The sequence below is a fragment of the Phyllostomus discolor genome, chromosome 4, assembly GCF_004126475.2.
Source record: "Phyllostomus discolor isolate MPI-MPIP mPhyDis1 chromosome 4, mPhyDis1.pri.v3, whole genome shotgun sequence".
NCBI lineage: Eukaryota > Metazoa > Chordata > Mammalia > Chiroptera > Phyllostomidae > Phyllostomus > Phyllostomus discolor.
The window spans coordinates 200,114,733-200,134,783 of NC_040906.2; the positions used below are offsets into that span (position 1 = coordinate 200,114,733).

Genomic DNA, 20,051 nt, shown 5'->3' on the forward strand with positions numbered 1-20,051 from the left:
ACGTCCCCACGAACGAATCAGGCTGGTGTGTGGGCAGGACAGGGAAAGCCGCGAGCTGTCACTCCGTTGTGTGACGTCGAGGATTTGTTTCCCAAGCCCTGCAGGAGGATCTAGTATCGCCCTGGAGGGCAGTCTGTTCTTAGCCCCAGGGGCTCAGGTCACCGCCGAGGAAGTGTGCCAGCCTGACCGTTTGTTTCCAAGAGCGAATTGTTTGGCAATAGGTTGAGACCGATACTTTTTTCTTTGGTGGGTAAGGCTCGTGCTAGTTGGGACGTGGCAAGTGTCCTGGGAGACAACCTATCAGTGATGTCGCAAAATCTGGTTTCCTGTCCTTAATCCGCCGTGCAACTTGCTTGCTCCCAGATGATTTCTCTGCTTACCTAGCTTCCTGCCGGTCCATTCACACTTACTCTTCGTCACCCTCAGCTCCTTTTAAAGGAGGTTGAGCGATGCATTGTTTCAATAAACCACGGGGGAGCAAAGCCTCCAGAGCCCTGACCCAGTAGCCCAACGCCCAACCCTCCCCCTAAAACTGTAGTTAGACGATTGGGGCCAAAAATACTGAAGCATTTATCGATACAACGCTTTTCATCATTCAAAAGACCAAGACAGACCTGGGGGGTGCAAGGGATGAACTCTCAGTTTGGGAACTCCCACCATCTGATTCAAGCAGGGGCTGCTAATGGTATTTTCACTGAGCAGAGAGCCGACATACTGAAAAGGGCTGTAATTTATTCTTTTTAAAACGGGAAAGGTAAAATATGTCCTTGACAAGGTCAAGTCTTCCTTAAGTCTAATCAAAACAATTGAAATTAAGTATAAAGTTCTTACAAAATGAGCTTGCGTGGCCTTGATTCACTCCTTCGCTCTACGCGCAGAGACAAAGTGAAGTGGAAGGATGAGTGAGACGCCTTTTCAAACACAAAGCAAATACAGGTTTTCCTACTTCAAAGTTCCAACGAATTACCTTAATTCTTGCTCTCGGTTTGAACGTGTATTCAATCCACATTACTTCATAACATTGTTTACCTTTATGGTAGTGGTTGAAACCCATTTTCATTCTGATCCGATATAAACCAGGACTGATCAAGTTGTTTATAACTGGATTAGCTACAGTTATTTCCCAAGTCAAAACTTTGAATTCTTTTTTTAAAATTTTATTTATTTATTTTTAGAGAGGGAATGGAGGGAGAAAGAGAGAAACATCAATGTGTGGTTGCTGGGGGTCATGGCCTGCAACCCAGGCATGTACCCTGACTGGGAATTGAACCTGTGACACTTTGGTTCACAGCCAATGCTCAATCCACTGAGCTACACCAGCCAGGGCTTGAATTATTTTTTAACTACAGAAATGGTGGGAGTCACTTGGACTCAACATGATAAATCTCTCAGCTGAATTCTCAAAACAAGTCATTTCAAGAATATACTTTATTATTCATAAAAGGTGCAAAAATGTAATAAATAATCTTACAGAACAATGTAAAGAATCCAGCCAGAAATTATTTTCCCTCAGATGCATAAGCAATGTAAGTAATATAAATAAGTGTACCTTTTGCTCCTATAGTGTTATATCAATGAGGAAACAGTAACTTATCTAAGGATATATTGGTGGATTCTTTATTAATTCAAAACATTTTTAAAAAGTCAGAGTAATGCATGTGCATTGTACAATATTATCCATAAGTTTATACAACATAGTCAAATGAAAACAGCTGTAATTTGATTTACTTTGAAAACTCCAAGAAATATACATAGTTCAACACTTCTGAGTTTTCTTACATTATTGTCATGCTCAGATTCTATTACATGTTGAAAATTCTAGCATTTTCAAGAAGTCTATCGTACACAGATAAAATAATAAAACAAGACTCAAGAAAGGGAAAACCAAAACCCAAAACAACTTAAGTAGGAGGAAATATAATCTGGATTATCTATTCAGTTTACAGGTACCTACAGTTATTCTGGCATTGCAAAATAACTTAATATGGTATCTCTTAAGTTGTATTCATGCATTCAAAATTTCTTTATGGTTCACTAATAAATATTGGTGGAATCCAAAGTAAGGATATAGATTATTAAGTACAATGAACATGGTAGTAAAAAATTATACATGTTCAATATGATACATTTTACAGAACTAAACACATTGAAATTATTTTTCATATTTAATGAACATCCTAAAATCATACAAGAAACACTGTGTTTATGACAAATAGGTCAAAGCAAGGGTTAAAAAATCAAGTCTCTTACATAATCTCAATATTCAATGTTTATTGTTCATCAGAGGTCAGTATAGAAAAACACTCAACAAAATGATTATCAGTTTAAATTGCCTGTTAAGACAATTAGTTAAGACTAAAACCTTTACTACCAAAGAGATGTAGAGGATTAAAGTAATTTTACTATTTGAAAGGAAAAAAATTCACTTTCACCTCCATTAAATGAATACTCAAGCTAATGCTGTTTTGGAATTTTCCCATTTTACTTTTCAGTTCATTGTATTTTCTTCATAGTACTTGTTAGCAATTACTTAATGGAACCTAATAGCAGTACTGAGGATCTGCTCATAATTTTTTGAGCCCAGTGTAATGTCCATCAAATTTATGTACAACATAACCTCTCAAAACTCTATCACTTTACAGCAGAGAAGCCTAACAAACACTACTTCAACCAGATGATCAAAGTCAATACCACTGATGATGAGTCATGATTATGCTATGCACCTTTGATATTATATGATATAAATGGCACTTTTCTTCAGGGGTCTTCCTTCCAAAAACTGCTAACACATGTCTAGTCCTGGGAAAACACATCAGACAAATTCTAATTGAGGGACATTTTGCAAAATACTAGACCAGGACTCCTTAAATCTGTCAAAGTCATCAAAAGCAAGAAAAGTTGGAGAAACTGTTCCAGAGAAGAGTTGCCTAAAGACGCATGATGGCTAATTGTAATGTGGTATCTTGAATGGGATCCCAGAACAGAAAATGGTAAAAACTAAGGGAATGTGGATGAAATGTAGACCTAACGCACTGATACTGGCTCATTACGTGACAGGCATCTCATGGGTGCACTGTGCATGGAACCTCTCTGCACTATCTTTGCAATTTTTCTGTAAGTCTCAAACTATTCAAAAGTAAAATGTTAATGAAACATGTTATGAATAAACAAATGTCTTTTATTCTATTCTCACAGTAAAATTATTTTAAAAATCTTACTACTCTAATATTAAGAATGCTTTCGATTCCATGTCAGTATCAATGTTTTGTAGAGGCCAGTCTTATACTTTACCTTTGGTTCTACCCCCACATATTTATTTGGCAAATTACTTGATATTTATATGCTTCCTGTTTTGGGAATGTTATTTTATTTCCAAAGGAAATAAAAAATTTAAATATTTTCTCTTATTTAAACTTTGACTTAAACCTATAATACAATATTATACACACGTGTATACACACATCTAACTATATATATCTTCATGTGTATATGTGTGATTCTTTTCTTGATTGTAGATTGAGGGTGATGTCGGTGAACTGAAAACAATGATTTTGAATCACAGTATTAAACAAAGCAATAACATTCATATATCCCTCCATCTGAAAATAAGCTTGATTGTATTTTCTGGAAGAATAATTAAATCACATTTCTAAAGTATGGTTTGAAAACATAAGAAAAGCGCATTAAAATGGCATTTAATACATTCTTGAAAAATGGAAATTATCGTTCAGCTGGAGAATTTTGTTAAAATAATAGTTCATAACACTTTATTTTTTTTATTTTATTTCATTTCTTCCTTATGGCCATCCTGTAAATTAAGTATATTCCTCATCTGGAGATGAGAAAACATGCTCAGGGTAAATGATTTGCCCAAAATCACGTAAGACAGGAATGTAACGTGAAATCAAATTTATAATGAAAGCCTCATATTTGGAAATAAAACTTAATCTGTTTGTGTTGTAAGGACACTATTAAGAGTGTTTCAGGGAAGATCTGAAGCAAGTTTTTGGTATCAGGTTCCTTTTTGATTTTTTTGAAGATTTTATTTATTTTTTTAGAGAGAGAGGGTAAGGGAGAGAGGAAAAGAGGGAGAGGAACTCCAATTGGCTGCCTTTCGCACACTCCCCAGCCAGGGGCCGGGCTGTAGCCCTGGCATGTGGCATGTGGCGTGTGCCCTGACCCGGCAATCACACTGGTGACCTTGCACTTTGTGGGACGCTGCTCACCCAGCTGAGCCACACCGGGCAGGGCAATATCGGTTTTACTGATAAATATTTGCAGTTGTAGCAAGGGTGGAATAGCTAAATCTTTTGCAGATGTAAGACTATTTTTTTCAGGAGAACAAACATTTTATATTGGCCAGAAATTAATAAAGAACTGAAAACAGCACGCAAATATCATCCTTTGTAAAAGTATATTTTGATAATTAACTGTTGTAACTGCCACTATAAATACACAGGTCAGAAAATTTTCCGGAAATAGCTTAACCACCTTTCACAATAATTTGCCAAGGCAGGCATTGCAGATTTTTCAAAATTCACATAGGCATTTTAGATCTAAGAAACTTAGGTGGCCTTCCAAAGGATTATTTTATTTTCTCATTATTTTATTGTATATTTTTCCTTGATATGTCTGATATATTGTAATTTTTGCAGATGTAATTTGTCACGATTACTTTATTTTTTTAGTGTAAGTTAAAAATGTATAGGAAAAATAGATATTTTTTTTCAAAACTAAGACTTAGGTATTATTTTAAATCCGCTTAATGGGGTGAAAATGCATTTTTGCCCCTAATACATAAACATTATTTACCTATTTCTATAGTCCTTTTGCAAAATTGAATTCTTACATAAAAATATGATACACATTTCATTCTGTAAGAACCTAGGTAGCGTTAAAGGATACTTACTATTAAACACCCCATGCACCATGACCAAATATCAGACCTGGTCATCCTATGTACATATTTTAGGATTTAAAAAAAGACCACATTCTGGTCTTGATTTTTGCACTTAGTAACATGACATCAAAACTGTGTTCTGCTGTCGTTGTTCATAGGCTTAGTACACCCACTGTGCGTTGTTGCCCTGTAACACTGTCAGGGTTTCTATGTCACCTTCGGATAACATAGTAACAGGTGTCCAGAGTGAAGAGGCAATGTCATCCATCACTGTCAGTGTGATCTACGTACAAGATCTATCTCTGAAGAAGTCTGGCTCTCCAGTGTATTGATATATATTTATATATAATCTCTATCCCCTACTTTTCTTTCCATTATAGATACATCTGAAGTTAGGCGCTATAGAAAGAGCATTTAACCTCTTTCTGTGTGCGTTAGCAGATTCTAACAGTATACAAAGATATCTTGGCAATCTAAAACACAAGTGTACCTTCTAAAGTGCTAATGTTTCCTCAGGGAGAAATTTACTCACTAGGAAAAAGTCTAATCCTACCCAAACAAATATTGTGCTCTTGGAATGGTAGCATAGACACCATTTGAGGGCATTTATTTTTGTTTATTATAGCTTTGTAATTCAAACAGAAGGAATTATACTATACTTTAAAAATTTGTAGAGTTGCAAATATACAGACATACTCTTAGGTAGAAACTTTTAAACATTTTGAAATTAAACGAGAAACCCTTCCCCCCCCCCCCCCCCCCCCCCCCCCCAAAATAGGAATTTAGCACAGAAATGCTCACACAGCGTGGTCAGCAACATCTGATGTGTAAATCTATCTAGAATCATTCTCAACACAACTTCCTAATCAGGCTTCAAACAGATATACTAACTTCAAAATCTGCATTTTACAAATGCCCACGTTAGGGATCAGGACTCTTTACAAGGGCCCTTATCTTTTTAATATTTGGTAAAACATTAAAAGTATTGTCAAACAGACAATTCATCTAATAGTCCAAAGTATCTTATAAAGATAACTTACGACTAGCAGGTCACCATCAGGTATAGTAACAAAAAGGATACAAAGCCTACATTTTAAAAGGCCGATGCATGCAGTGTATCATAGTATATTACACACTTTCTATTCATGTGCACCAGTTTATTGTGCTTCAAACACAGCAACGAGGAGGGTGTTACAACACACACGTGTATACATCATAGTAGCATAGTAAACTCAATTCTAACCCAGAAACTAAATAGTTCAGGAACAATAGACCTTCACAATAGATGTGATGATTCTTTTAGGTTTTTCTTCACTCTTTAGGAAAAAAATATGACTTTTTGTAAACATCTTCATAGTTGTCTTTTTCAACATATTACTGAAAACTATTATTGAAATAGCAAATACCCAATTGACATGGATAAAGTATGTCTTAACACACTAACACTTTCAGACAAAAACTAGCATTTGTTAAAAGAAATGATTATTATAAATATTTTATATCTTGTATTATAAGTACATTTTCATAAATAATGTATTTAAAAGTGCTGAATATGGTAGGATAGTCAGCAACGCCAGTGTAAACAGAACATTTTTGTTTTCTACTCTGCAAACTTTTTTTTTAACTCCCATTTTGTCAAACACTGCAACAGTTAAAATATTTGCATAGGGAATAGATAATAGCCCTTTTAAACATATCTCCTGAATTCTATATAAATTAGAAAATCAAATTTACTTAAAAAACAATGCTTAAAATGCTTTAAGTTTATGGAAAAAGGAAACTTATGATGTTAACTTTTCAAGTAAAATAAATTTTAAGAAGAAAACCCAAACTCGTTTTTTTATGTTCAATAAATTAAAAAATGAGAGGTAGTTAAAAATGACAAAGAAAGCCTATTTTAATATCATCCTTAATATAAGGCCAGTGTTCTCTATAAATATTTTTAAAACTTTTATTTTAGGTTACTCAATATTTAATAAGTTTAAGATTAAAAAAATAGCCTCCAGGGGATATTAATATTCAAAGGTAACACCTAGATATAGATATGACACTGACTTTTTTTGGTGGGGGCGGGGGGCACAAGAAGATACTGTTTTCTTGAATGTCAAAAGTACGTGCCAACATCAGGCACCTCTGTTGTCTTAAAGACTCAGTGAAACTTTAAAAAATAATATGGCAGCTAGGAGATTTGAGTACTGCACTGCCTTTCAATCACGGATGAGAATTAATAGTTTGGTTTTGACATTTTTAAAATAAGTAATCTTAAGATACTATGTGAAAACAGGGTCTGAAGTAGAGAATTTTCCTCTTCATAACCCTTATAAAACTGTTCTTGACTTAAGACTCAGCTTCCCATTGGATTTTACTTTCAAAGAAAATATGCCACAGGGACAGACGCTTTTCATCAAAAAATTTTTATGATGCTACATGTAGGTACTCTAAGTCCTTTCTTTATATTCCCAAACTAAGTTATCAAGCTTATTGTTTTTTTCTTGCTAAAGTACATACATAACACAACTGTTTTAGAACTGGAGAGCCAGTCTTTAATAAATTAATTACAGTATTGGACACGTGATATATACATAGATTTGTTTTCTTCTGTTACAATGAAAAACAATATCATTCTGATTTGTCATCGAGAGAGAATGTCTCCAAATTATTTTGTGCTTTTTTTTCTCTTTTCACGTTATTATTTTTTTACGCAACCAACCCTTCTGTGATGAAAATGCCACAGCGTTGGCAGGGAACCACCAGAGGAATCCCCCGTTAGGATTTCCCGACAAACAGAGACAAATAGCTCTTTTTCCCATGGTCAGAAACACTGGATTCGAAGTTAGTGTACTGAACACAGTATGTAGCAGGTGGAATACCATCGTTACAATTTAAAAATTGGCTTTTTCTGTCTTGGATTATATTTAAAAATGCAAACAGCAGCCAACTTTTTGGCATCGATTTCTGTAAGACCATATTGCACAAAAGTCCTTAAATACAGATATAAGTTATGCCATTGGATTAAATATCACAACAACTATGTGGCAAATGAAGCAGTTTTCCTTTGCACATGCAGTCTCTGGAGGGACACTAGGAGACTGTTGGTAGGACTACGAATACAGTTTGCTTGCAAGCAGAGTGAGTGTTCAAGGAAATGAACTTAATTTGGCAATTCATTGTTTTACGTGGTATTTTGTCCAAGCTTAACCGTGGATAACCTTGGTAAAGATGGAGACGAAGACCACCTGGTTGTATTTTCACAGTAGCCTGAGGAATGCTAGACTGGAGTTCTCCAGGAACTCAGCTTCTCGTGTTAAATTTAACTACGTGTATTTCCCATCCCAGCCCTCCCAAGAGACGTTTGAAAATGAAAATTAAGATTCAGAAGTCGAGCCGGCAGTACTTTCAAGAAATGACTTGTAAATCTGAGAGTTCAAAAACCGTGGGAAAGAATCTCTGTGCATCAAGGTGTATATCTGAAGCTGGGCATCTTCATACATGTGAGGATCGGGATCCAGAAGATTTCTATTGATCACCTCTCTAACTCGAGAATCGAGACTGACCTAAAAAGAAAAAAGAGCAGATACAGTAAATAACGTTTTTTTTTTTTATTTTCAAAAGATCTCAGTTAAATAACTTTGGGTTCAGAGAAATTCCAAAGAGTCAATCCAACTACCTACATCTTGACGTTATCCTTTTAAACGGTATATAACTTTGCAAACTTTTCTCCTTCGGAAGTTGAATTAAACAAACAAAAAAACTAAAAACTGTTTTTGACCATTTCTATTCATTGTTGAGGTACCAGAGAACTCCCTAGCAAGAATGCAAATTTACCTCGCACTGTTATATGACTTCTGAGTGACTCTCTTTATGGAGCCAGGTAAAAACTTTTGCAGAGAGTAGCTCTCTGGGAAAAAAATTAACATGCATATCAAATGCTCATGGTTTCATATGCCAGCAAGCCCTACATTGTCTAAAGTGGGAAACAAAGAATGTGGAAGTTCCTAATAGAGCAGAACCACAGCGGGCCACCCTTACGTCTTAGGTCTACTTGCCAACACACAAGAAACTGTATAGTCCTCATATCAGAATACATCCAAAGATCGCTGTACTAAAGATTAAGCAGAATAATTGCTTCAAGTGGAGTCTTTGAAAGGGGCGATGTAAGCAGGAATTCAGAATACCCATGAATTAATATAATGTTATTTGAAAAGTATGCAGAAATTCTGCAAGTGATTGAGTTGTCTTTTCCCCTTTAATCCTGTTGGAACTGGTAGGGTATATTGATAAGGGAGGTGGAGAAAAATAAATAGCAGTAAGGACATATTTGGGGAATAGAAATTAGCTCCGCATGAAATGACTTGTTAGCAAAACCCTGCAAGAGGCAAACCGTCAGTGTGACCTGATGGGTTTGCTCAGTCCTCACTGTTGAACAAGGACCAGGGCCCCTGATCTATAGCTACCTGTCTCATCACACACTCAAGTCTGTACACGCTTTTCATATTTATGCATAAATGTTTCATTATAAGTATCATGCAAAGGCGTTTTTTGATTCTGACTTCCTATCTACCAACTGTTTCAATTAAGCCTGGAGTCTAAAACAGTCCCAATGACGGACCACCCATATTTCCTCTGGTATCCCCAGATTTCTGAGCTCTGTGGTCCGTGTGGAGTTGGGCTGATGGATATGCCCTGGGTAATGGCTGCTAAGGGAGGGTTTGTCAAGAAACAGTGATCTGGACTAAATGTCTATGGTGTAGCCAGACCAACTTATAAACTGCAAAGCACTAAACATCGCTTGGCTGAACTACATATTCTTTGTCGGAAATTACAAAATAATATTTATGCTCTGGAATCAGATCTAAGTTTTATTTTCTGTAATAGTGCCATATGAAATCGTTATCAAGTACAAAGTAATAAGTACAGAATTTTTCTCAGATTTTTGTTTAGAAATATTATTTGTGTTTCTACTCAATAGGAAAGTGTTGACATGGGAGTTTAAACTGTTTGATCTTGCTCTATAATGTGGTGTTACAATAAGGTGAAGTCTCACCAAATGCCCTCCACCACTTATATAAATGGTATTTTTATGTTCAAACTTGAGGACTTTTTGTTTCAATGGAGAAAAAAATGTTAGATTAGTGATTAAGAAGAAGGTCCTTTATTTCTGAAATAATAGCATAATTAAATATAGTGTAATGGTTTTTCAGTAGCTGGGATCATATTAGTTATCTTAAGACAGAGAAATAAAATAACTTGATTTGCTAAATATCTTGAGTCTTCATTGTAAAATTTTTGGTTTGGTTTTTTTTTCAAATTAAAAACAATAGTGAAACATCACAGAGAAAGTAGTACTGTTCAAAGTTTGGTAACTTGTAACAAAAACACATCAGCTATTTTGATTTAAAAAATAAAATATTGAAGAGGATCAAAGATGGTGGCAGACTGGGTGGAAGCTACACTCGCCCCCTCCCAGCCACACTGGAATTACAACTAAAACACAGAGCAATCAACCTGAATAACCAACTAGCGTAGCTGACGGGAAGTCTTAAAGCCAAGCACTTACAGAAGAAGCCACATCAAGACTGGTAGGAAGGGCAGAGGCACATCAAGGGCTGGCCTCATAACAAACTAGGGAAATACAATAGCCTCTGGACTTTCTGTCACCCAGCTCTGAAGAGCTTGCACCCTGCTGAGGAGTAAGCCACCTGGGCCAGGGTATAAAAGTCTGGCAGACTCAGGGGTTGTCAGTGACTGAATGGTGTAGCTTTTGGGTAAGAGACATTCCTCCAATTTTCCCATGCACTTGACCAGCACCTCCCACTCATGGGAGGTCCACTAGCCACACTCTCTAGGCTTTGGCAGTTCTACCCTCCTGACTCTCGGTGGCTCTGTCCTGCCAAAGATTGAGTAGAGTCTGAGACAGACTGAGTTGTGTGGCTCTGGGGCAGTGGCCATGTCCCCACCTTCCCCCAAGCCTGACCAGCACCTCCCCCTGACAACAGATCCACTAGCTTCATCCTCCCAACTCCTGTCAGCCCTGTCGTACTGAAATCAGGCTCCTAGAAGAATCTGGGACGGACTGAGTTATGTAGCTCTAGGGTGCAAGCCATTTTTCCCTAGCACACATGACAGGTACAGAGTCCTCTTTTCACACGACCAAATATTGGTTTGTTTGGTCCTGATAAACTCTGCTGGCCTAACCTTGATGACTCCCTGAGACCACAGCCTACACAAAGGTGTGCAAGCACTCAGCAAAGGTGCCAGCTAGACTGGCACATGCTGGGGCACTAGCTGAGTGGCATCAGACCCAGCACAGGCACTGAATTTAAATCTATATCAATTTAGTGAACACCACTTGCTTCTCCCTGGGGACTCACTGAGAAGATACCTCATGCAACACAAATATCGCCAGAGGCTCTTTCAGTGACTGAGGCTAACAGGAAGCCAGCAGGTAGAGGCAGGTCTTAGGGTGTCTCAGGAATTTAGCTGACCTGCTCGGAGGCCTGGTGCTGGTAAAAGCCAGCCTTGGTGTGTAGCGTGGTCCTCCCCGCACAAACCCAGGCCTAGCAGAGGCAGCCACAAACTGTGGATTACTTTGTAGCTCCCAACAGGTTGACTGGGGCCAGTCACAAGCAGTGTCTGACATTGGCTTGCACCAGAGTCCCTTCCAAGAGGCCCCAGAAACAACAACTCAGCAGCAAGATTCGGGCAACACCAGAGCAGGATTCAATTAGTTCCACAAGCAGCACATCCAAAAGGAGACCCTCATAGGCACTAGACACTGCTGAGGTGAATTCTGCTTTGTGCGGTCAGCACCTGCACAGCAGCTCGTACACTGTGCTTGGGGTTGATACTCACAGTCAGCCAGACTGAAAGTTGACTCCACACACTAATTGGCCAGTAGTAACCAATAATCAATTACAACAGGAGGGCCCACATAACTCACACAAGAGACATTCCTGGAGCAGTGAGCTCAGGGGATCAAGGAGATTGTGTCACTGGGTCCCCTAGGACACCTACTACATAAGGCCACCCTACCAAGACTGGGAGTCATAGCAGATCTACCTAAGACATAAAAAAAACAAACACAAAAAGGTGCCCAAAATGGGGAGACAAAGAAACATGCCCCAAATGAAAGCATAGGAGAAATCTCCCAAAATAGAGGTAAATGAAATGGAGACAAGCAATCTGCCAGACATAGGGTTAAAAAAATGGTTATAAGGATGCTCAGGGAACTCAGTGAGAACTACAACAACAGCATGAAGACACAGAAACTGTAAAAAAAGAAGGGTCAGAAATAAAGTATATGATATATGAAATAAAGAATGCACTAAAAAAATAAACAGTAGGTTGGATGGAGAAAACATAAAAAGAACCAGTCAGAAATAAATAACACAATATTTGAAATAAAAAAATACACTAGATGGAATAAACAGTAGGTTGGAAGAAACAGAAGGTCGAATTAGAGCAGCAAAAAGAAAAAAAGAATTTCAGAAAATGGGAATAGTTTAAGAGACCTTTAGGACACATGAAATGTAACAACATCCAATCATCGGGACACCAGAAGAAAAAGAGAGAAAGCAATGGATTCAGAATCTATTTTTTAAAAAAATGACTGAAAACTCCCATGACATGGTGAAGGAAAAAGACATACAATTTCAGGAAGTGCAGAAATTCCCCCAAAAATAAAGCCAAAGAGGCCCACACCAAGACACATAATTAAAATGTGTCTGGCAAAGGGTAAAGACAAAGAGAGAATCTTAAAAGTGGCAAGAGAAAGACAGTTACCTACAAGGGAGCCCTCAAGACTGTCAGCTGACTTTGTAACGAAACCTTTCAAGCCAGAAGGGATTGGAATGAAATATTCAAAGTGATGAAAAGCAAGGACCTACAATCAAGACTACTTTACCCAGAGAGGATATTTAAAATTCAAGGAGAAATAAAGAACTTCCCAGACAAGGAAAAGCTGAAGGGCTTTGTTACCACCAACCCAATATTACCAGATATGTTAAAGGGTGTTCTTTAAGAAGAAGAAGGATGAGATGAGGAGGATGAAGAAGTGGAGGAGGAGGAGGAGGAGGAGAAAACCAGAATACAGTTAAATAGTTAAAACAATTACATGGCAAATCCATACCTATCAATAATCACTTTAAATGTAAATGGCTTAAATGCTTCAATTAAAAGTCATCGGTAGCTGATTGGATAAGAACACAAGACCCGCATATATGCTGTTTACTAGAGACCCACCTGAGAATGAAAGATACAAGCAGCCTGAAAGTAAACAGGGAAAAGATAATTCAATCAAATGGAATAAAAAATAGCTGGGGTAGCAACACTTATATCTGACAAAAAGACTTTAAAACAAAGGCTATAGTAAGAGACAAAAAAGGACACCTCATAATGATAAAGGGAGTGATCAAACAAAAAGATATAACCCTTGTAAACATTTATACACCCAACATAGGAGCACCTAAATATGTAAAGCAAATCTTGATGGGCATAAAAGGAGAGAACAATGTGTCTCTTATTTTTACCCCAAAACAGAATGACATTTATGGCCAAACCAATAATACAGTCATAGCAGGGGATTTTAACACCCCAATGACACCAGTGGACAGATCTTCCAGACAGAAAACCAATAAGGAAATAGCAACCTTAAAAGACACACTAGAGCAGATGAATTTGATTGATATCTTCAGAGCATTTCACCTCAAAGCAGCAGAATATACATTATTTTCAAGTGCACATGGAACATTTTCTAGGATAAAACACATATTAGGACACAAAGCAAGTCTCAGTAAATTCAAGAAGACTGAAATCATATACAGCATCTTTTCTGACCATAGTGGTATAAAACTAGAAATCAATAACAAGAAAAAAATTGGAAAACACACAAATACATGGAGGCTAAATAATGTGTTACTAAACAATGAGTGTGTAAAAAATGAGGTCAAGAAGAAATCAAAAGACACCTTGGAACAAATGAAAATGAGAACACAACAATCCAAAAATCTATGGGACACAGCAAAAGCAGTCCAAAGAGGAAAATTCACAGCATTGCAGGCCTACCTCAAGAAACAAGAAAAATCTCCAATAAACAATCTAACCTTACACTTAAAGGAACTAGAAAAAGAACACCAAGCTAAACCCAATATGAGTGAAAGAAATAATAAAGATCAGAGCACAAATAAATAGAATAGAATCTAAAAAGAAAAGTGCAAAAGATCAATGAAACCAAGAGCTGGTTCTCTGAAAAGATAAACAAGATTGGCAAACCTCTTATGAGAGTCATCAAGAAAAAAAGAGAGACGATCCAAAATAAATAAAAGCAGACATTAAAGAGGAGAAGTAACAACTGACACCAGAAATGTATACAGAATTGTAAGAAAATATTATAAACAACGATATGCCACAAAACTGGACAATCTAGATGAAAGGGGTATATTCCTAGAAGCATCCAAACCTTCAAAGGCGAGTCGGGAAGAATCAGAAAACTTCAATAGAGAGATTACAACCAATGACACTGAAGCAGTGATCAGAAAACTCCCAGCAAACAGATGTCCTGGAACTGACGGCATCACAGGTAAATTTTACCCAACATTCAGAGAAGAACTAACATCTCTCCTCCTCAAACTGTTCCCCAAAATTCACAAGGAGGGTAAAGAGGGGATAAATAGTGATGGAAGGAGGCTTGACTTGGGGTGGTGAGTATACAGTACAATATACAGATGACGAATGATAGAACTGGACGCCTGAGACCTACACAATTTTATCAACCAATGTCACCCCAATGAATTCAGCTTAAAAAAAAGGTAAAAGTAGCAACCCACTGAGATTGGGGCAATGTCTTCCACCAAATCAGTATGCCCCTCATCCCACACTCACCATGGTATATGTAAAAGGTGTTCAATACATGCACACAAGATGATGAAAAACAAATAAAATATTTACCTTAGCATCTGGTTGTTTGTTTGAATAGCTTGTCGGTCAGTCAAAAGAAGTGTAGAGAGGTCAAATAACAAGGATAAACCCCATGGGTCTAACAATCTATAGTTTTTCATCTTGTGGCATCTTTGGACTTCAGATTGTAGAATATCTATAATACAAGTTAACGGGGGGGTGGATCCCAGCATGGGCCCCGAGCCATAGCCACCCTAGGGTTCAGGCACGACTGGATGGCTCCGTAGGCCATCGTACGTACGTGGGCTCCAGGGCTGGAGGGATGAGGAGTTTCCTGAAAGAGCGCATCCTAAGGGAACAGAATGTTGAGTAGCACAGACCAGAGCTGCCCTGGGACGGCGGGAACTTTCTCCTTAGTCCTCACAGACTCACATCTAAATGGCAGAAGGGAGGGGCGCAGTGCAGCAATAACCGAGTTTCAGAAAGAGCTGCTGGTGAGACAGGGCACACACAGAACCGGCGGGTTTGGCAGCACTTAACCAGCAGTTTCGCAGTGCTGGGAACGTTGGCAGAGCATCCGTGAACGCGGGAGCATTCATTCCCACAGGGAGTAGGAGGCAGGCAGAAGAAAAGCGAGTGGCTGCAAACATAAGAATACTCATCGGCACCTCCACAAACCAGTTGGAAGGAAGATGTAACGAGAGCTCAAGGTCTGCCGTGAGTGTGGAGGTAAAGCAGGGAGGATGGAGACAAATCTTGTTGGTGTGGCGTGGGAGGGCCTGGGTCAGACTGAGCTGTGTGCCACACTTACTCTGACCAGGGTTCCTCCCCTGTGCAGGAGAAGATCACGGTGGATGATTATGGCTGAAGGGAGCAACACCAAGTTTTGGTGCTGCCTTTCTGTCCCAGCCATCAAGATGCTAGAATGGAAACTTAAGACTCTTAATTTTTGGCAGAATTATACTAACAATGATGAATTTCACTGAGAATTTTTTCTCATAGAAACCCTTCATTGAGTCAATGATGGAAATTCCTAGAACAACTTTTTTGCATGGCATGATTAAGATGCTTCCTCCATTTTTTGCATGTTATTTTCAATTTTACTGAAGTTGTTTCATTTAGAATTCTTTTTTATAAAATACCGATAGATTTTTTTTCTTTTTCCTTTATAAGCACGTATCAAATTTTACCAAGTCTAGCTTCTGCCACAGGAGATGTGCTTTTTAATTTTAACTCAACTTATTTTTTATGTTAAATTTTATAGATCTAAAGAATATCTGGTTGTCCTATCCGTTTGAATACATTTTTACCATGTGCACTTTTAGTCATATAATTTTGTGTTGATTACTTCTACTGAAAACGATCATAAGTTGCAGAAGACTGATTGTTGGTATTTGTTTCTTGGTTGGATAAAAGTTCTGCAGCCGTAGGCTCGAAATGATGGGAAGGCATATCTTGGTCGTCTCCGGGAGAGTTCGAGCAGGCAGCTACCGTTTCTATTTCTCATTCTGCCTCAAGTTATAAGGTGGGTTCATAGAAATCTGTAGTAGTGTCATGAAGAAAGCACTAGACAGTGGAATAACTAGTCAGCCTATTGTGGTTAGAAAAGCACCACATTTGAAATCAGGAGACCTTGGGCTTATGTTCTGTCTCTGTAAAAATCTAGTTCTAACCTCCGTGAACAATCCGTTTTACTTCTTGGGGGGGTGAGTTTCCTTTGTTGTAAAATGGTGCCATCTAGTGGCTACTAATCCTAGTGGCTAAAGGATTATTTTGAGACTCCTAGTAGTACAGTAAAGTAAGATTTTCATTTCATCAACAACAACGTTTCACCCCAGTGTAAGATAATAATAATTGACCCTAAGTACGATGACACCTGTTTGATCAAGCCCAATGATTCTTAGATCTTGTATCAACTTGAATCTAACCTGCCTGACTACCCCAGTTCTAAACTACATCATTTCACCTTCACCTCCATCATCAAGTTTATCACAACTTTTAGTCCCTTCTTTTTGACATGATGTGTCATCTCCCCAAAATGTAAGCTCCTTAAGGAGCTGTATTTAAGGAGCTGTATAAATAGGCTGTATTTTGTGGTTGTTGCCATTCGCCACCAGATCCTGGAAATACTCGGAAAGTATTTGTGAATGATCTGAAGTACTGGAAGTGCTGAATTCACACAGTTTTTCCTGAAAAGGAATACACATCTCCATACAGATTCCATATGCCCATCGCATCTGCATTACGTTTGGAAAATGTGGGTGTTTTAAAGCGGTTTATTGCTTCTTTCCTCCCAGTTAGCAATGGGAAAGTTAGGGTGAAATCAGAAGAAGCAAACAATCCCTATTACTATTACCACCGCCGTGCGGCAGAGCCAGAAGTCACAGAGGCGGTGGGTGGGGCTCAGAGCCCTTCCCGCAGCTCCCCTCCACGGAACAAGGCAGGGAAGCACTGGAGGGAATTATTCACCGTGGCAGGGACCGCAGGGGGCAGGGCCAGGCTGCCGCCCTGGTTAAAGACGTTTGTTGCAGGATTTATAATTATTTCTTTACTCAATAGCTCAGTGCTGTTGATGGTTGGTAGTAGCTGTTAAATACACTTTGAATGACAGTCCTTTATTTTGGGGGGCTTGTCTTTCCAATACTTAATACATCTAGGCTGCCAGCAGCGTCTGCCATGTACATGCAGCAAGGCTACTTACTATTCATCTTCCACCTCTCTTCATTACTTCCATGTTTTTTGAGGACATGATATAAAACAAAAAATTTACCCGTATGCCATTTTTAATTTGCTTTTAGATTCTTTTTAAAGTGTAAAATTTGGCCCTTCCTCTCTTGACAGATGTGCCACTCCAAGAAATGGAAGTTGTATGGCCTCCTGGTTGCAGACACCTATTATAAAGGATGCTGCTCAGATTGTTAAAAGTACATAAAACGTGCTTTTAAGACAAACCATGAAATGCAGTTTTCAGCCTACTGGCTTCATGTAGGAAGTAACTTAGATAAAGAATTCTAAGAATGCAGACTTCCTCTACATTTAACAAACAGAAACATGGTAACTCAACCAACTTAAGGTAAATGGAAAGTCTAGTAAAAAAAAAGGGGGTTCTGGTTAAGAATAAAGCCCTGATAATTTTTAGTATTTGGTTGTTACCAGTTTATAAATGATTCAAATGTCCGCGTTCTTTAAAATTATTCGGAGTAAGTAGGAACAGTTATAGAATTTCAGAGGTAGGAAGGCCAGATTACCTAGCCCCCACAGGGGAAAAGATTTCCATCCCACTGGGACTTTACTGGCTGTGTTCTGAGTTCTGAGTCTGAGTTCCGTGTTGAGAGAGGTTCCAAGGTTGAACCTGCAGACAGCAGTGAGGAGGACCATAACTTACTAACTACGTCACAGGGCATGGGGGCGGGGCATGAAGTTAAGTAGCACAAGGGCCTTACAGCTGCCATTCTCAGTTTAGCTTCCGGTTCTCTGCACCCCTTTTGACTTTGGTGAACTCACTTATCCTGGGTCACACAATCAGGTTGAAGCAGAGCCGGGGCTGGAACTCCCTGCACCTGATTATTAGCTCAGTACTGGTCCTACCGCACCGTCAGGGCTGTCTTGGTGCGACGTGTTCTCTCCAGTGTCGGAATGCAAAGTCTGAAGGGTGATAACTCAGCGTTGTGTCAGACAGTTTGTGATGTACTGGGGCTGATTAGAAACTGACAAGCTTTTGCATGGAAAGGTCAGGGAGACACAAGAGTTTGCAAAGGGCTCTTTTGGAGTGCATGCCACGCTGTGTGTCAGCGGGTCCAGTCCTTTGACGTGGTTCAAAAGTAAATACAGCTATACCTTGGCTGAAAATAGAACTTTTTAAACAGTGCTCTTTTACAATTCCAAATACCTATTTTTGGTTTAATTGCTTTTGCTGCTAAACAATAACCGAATACAAGGGTGGGCAAAAGTAGGTTTACAATTGCAAGTTTATATTTCAATAATCAATAACTATGATAGCTCTGAACTATGGCCCAAAGAAGAAGTAAAATTTGTGAAAATTAAGTATTTTACAAATTCGTGACATCTAGGGATCAGGAGCTATGGGGACAATGGGAAATGTTTCCATAAAACACTAAAAATTAGAAATAGTGTCTAAAATGAAGGAACTATACGTACTTAATATATGAATACTTTTTCTTCCTAATAATATTATTTTAAAAATGGAATAGTTATCATTTTCAGATGGTGCCTAGATGGTACAAAGGAATGGACTAGATAATATAGACAATTATCATTTTAAGATGATACATATTGCATATTTTGGTGTGAGAAATGGATTAGATTAGCTTCCCAAAGACTCTGTAATTATGTGTAGTTATGGACATGAGAAACATGCCTTTGAGCACAGTTGAATTATTTTATATATTTGCTATATAATGCAATATTAAAATAAAAATGAGAAAGAAGTCAATGTGCTAACAAAATTCAAGTACTATTTACTGGTTAAATGCTGAGGTTCCAGATAGATCAGAAACCTGGAGAATGTGTTTTTGCATGTAGAGTTATAATGGTGACAGAAACAAAAAGGCGTCAGTAATAAATGCATTGACGCTTCAGAAAACATTCTCCCCACCTTGTTGCTATAAATACCTTTTTAATGTTAATTCAGGAAATAGAAAATAAAAACAATCTTTCATGTATCCAACTCAAGGTTTCTCATTTTTAAGAGACGATGCAGTTGGAGTACTCCGGCATTCCAATGGCACTTAAAACCGCATAAAAAAATTAGTTACTTCGGCAGACCTCACTGCAGGGGAAATCGTTTATAGAGACTCCCAGACATGGAGACTGCTAAAGCAGACACTGTCATAGATTTCAAGGCAAGAGCGCAAGTCAGCTGGGGCCCCAGCAAGTGTTGGGTGGGGTGCTGGCAAGTGCGGCCTCTTTCTAGAGAGCTTCATAAATGTCTGTGCACGCACCGGAGGGCTGCGGGGGCTACCCCTGGGGAGCAGAAAGGGACCAGGTCAGGACACTCAAGTGCACAGGTAGAAATGACAGCGGTTTAGGAGAGGCAGAAACGACCAGAAGAGGGTGGCGTGAGGAAGAAAGGGCACCCTAGGAACCTCTGAGTTGAGAGGCTTGAAAGCACCTCTGGAACTCAGCAGTCCAGGGGCCTCCGCATGCTATTAACCCTTCCCTCACCAGCAGCATTGAAGTCCAACAGCTGGGACTTAATGGAAAAGTGTTCATTTGGTTGCTTGAACTGTTCCTCATG

The 20,051-nt window shown here is 38.5% G+C and overlaps 1 protein-coding gene across 1 annotated transcript in view; it reads right to left on the bottom strand.

Moving 5' to 3' along the window:
* Positions 1–1,595: 1,595 nt before the first annotated feature.
* RGS17 (regulator of G protein signaling 17) overlaps positions 1,596–20,051 on the bottom strand; it is a 97,767-nt gene continuing 79,311 nt past the window's right edge. The window contains exon 5 of the mRNA XM_028510292.2: positions 1,596–8,454. Coding sequence (XP_028366093.1) covers positions 8,266–8,454 — 189 coding nt within the window. The 3' untranslated portion in view covers positions 1,596–8,265. The remainder of the gene's footprint in view (positions 8,455–20,051) is intronic.